The 1,150-nt window shown below is 59.6% G+C and overlaps 2 protein-coding genes across 6 annotated transcripts in view; one reads left to right on the plus strand and one right to left on the minus strand.

The window, feature by feature from the left end:
- LOC104995693 (chromosome unknown open reading frame, human C19orf48) overlaps window positions 1-436 on the minus strand; it is a 7,096-nt gene extending 6,660 nt beyond the window's left edge. For all 3 annotated transcript variants that reach the window (XR_826082.1, XM_010849664.1, XM_010849663.1), the window contains exon 1: window positions 366-436. The gene's annotated coding sequence lies outside the window, so the exon portion shown is untranslated. The remainder of the gene's footprint in view (window positions 1-365) is intronic.
- Window positions 437-902: 466 nt separating this feature from the next.
- Window positions 903-1,150, plus strand: part of LOC104995695 (transmembrane protein 202-like) — a 13,752-nt gene continuing 13,504 nt past the window's right edge. For all 3 annotated transcript variants that reach the window (XM_010849666.1, XM_010849667.1, XM_010849668.1), the window contains exon 1: window positions 903-1,122. In XM_010849666.1, the coding sequence (XP_010847968.1) occupies window positions 1,071-1,122 (52 nt within the window). In that variant the 5' untranslated portion in view covers window positions 903-1,070. The remainder of the gene's footprint in view (window positions 1,123-1,150) is intronic.

The following is a 1,150-nucleotide window of genomic DNA, read 5'->3' on the forward strand; positions in this document are numbered from 1 at the left end:
TTGTTTTCTGTGTCTTGGGTCTGTTCCTATTTGGTAGTAATTCCCGTGTATCATTGTTACAGATTCCATCCGTAGGTGACAGCACATATTTACCTTTCTCTGTCTGACTTAGAATGACCATCTCTAGATCCATCCAGCTGGGCGCCCCCAGGGAGCCACCACCCTCTCCGAGCGAGCCACTGCCCGCCCCGAAGGGAACACTCAGGGATCGCCTCGAGGTGCGGGTGCCGAGTGCTTACGAAAGCCCTGACACCGTCCCCGCCACGGCGTGCCCGCCCCGCTGCAGCCCCGGGCACACACGACACGCGTGACCCAGTCCTCAACGCGCGCCCTCCCGCAAACAGGAACCACAGGGGAAAGCTCACCCAAACCTCACTCTCTGCAACGCAAGTGCGAGTCGCAGCGCGCTCTGCTTTATTGCGCGCGCCGCTCGCACGGCCCGCCCCGCGGCGCCAGGTGGGCCATGCCCCGAGGTGTCCAGCACAGACGCCGGTGTCAGAAACTGTACTTTGGTGCTTGAGGAAGGAAATAAGAATAATAATCTTCCTACAGGAGATGAGACATTGGCCCAGGAGGCGGAGAAAATGGGAGCAAGCAAATACTGGGGGCAGTTATCCTGCATTAGAGTCAGGCAATTCTGTGAACAGCACGAGAGGCGGGCCATGGGGGAGAGGCGCCTTCCGGCCCCCTCCCTGAATGTGGGCGGAGCCGGAAGGCGACGCCGCTGGGATTGCCAGCGCGGCAGGGGTGAGCGCTGTGGCTGCGGGGGCGGGGCCTACTCAGACAGTCCCAGCCGCAGGGTGGGAGGCGGGGCCAGCGCGGAGATTGACAAGGGGGCGTTCCGGGAAAGCGTCTGCGTGGCGCCTAGTTAGAGGTCGAGCCTGCGCAGTGAGAGGTGGGGAGGGGGCTAGGCGGAGGCTGGAAGGCTGGCCCCCGCCCTGGGTCGAGGTAGGAGCGGGCTGGAGGCCCGGGCTCGCCTGGAAACTTAGATTCTTGGTATGGTTGGAGATCTGAGGAGTGTCTTGCAACTGACATGATTGTAAAAGTTTTTTTTTTTTTAAACGTATGAAATGAAACCTCTACTTCAATCCTCCTACTGCGTACAGTCGCCAATGTCAACAGGTTGGTGTGGACTTTTATTTTATGGACA

The sequence above is a fragment of the Bison bison genome, unplaced genomic scaffold (assembly GCF_000754665.1).
Source record: "Bison bison bison isolate TAMUID 2011002044 unplaced genomic scaffold, Bison_UMD1.0 scf7180017864285, whole genome shotgun sequence".
In the NCBI taxonomy this organism is placed as follows: domain Eukaryota; kingdom Metazoa; phylum Chordata; class Mammalia; order Artiodactyla; family Bovidae; genus Bison; species Bison bison.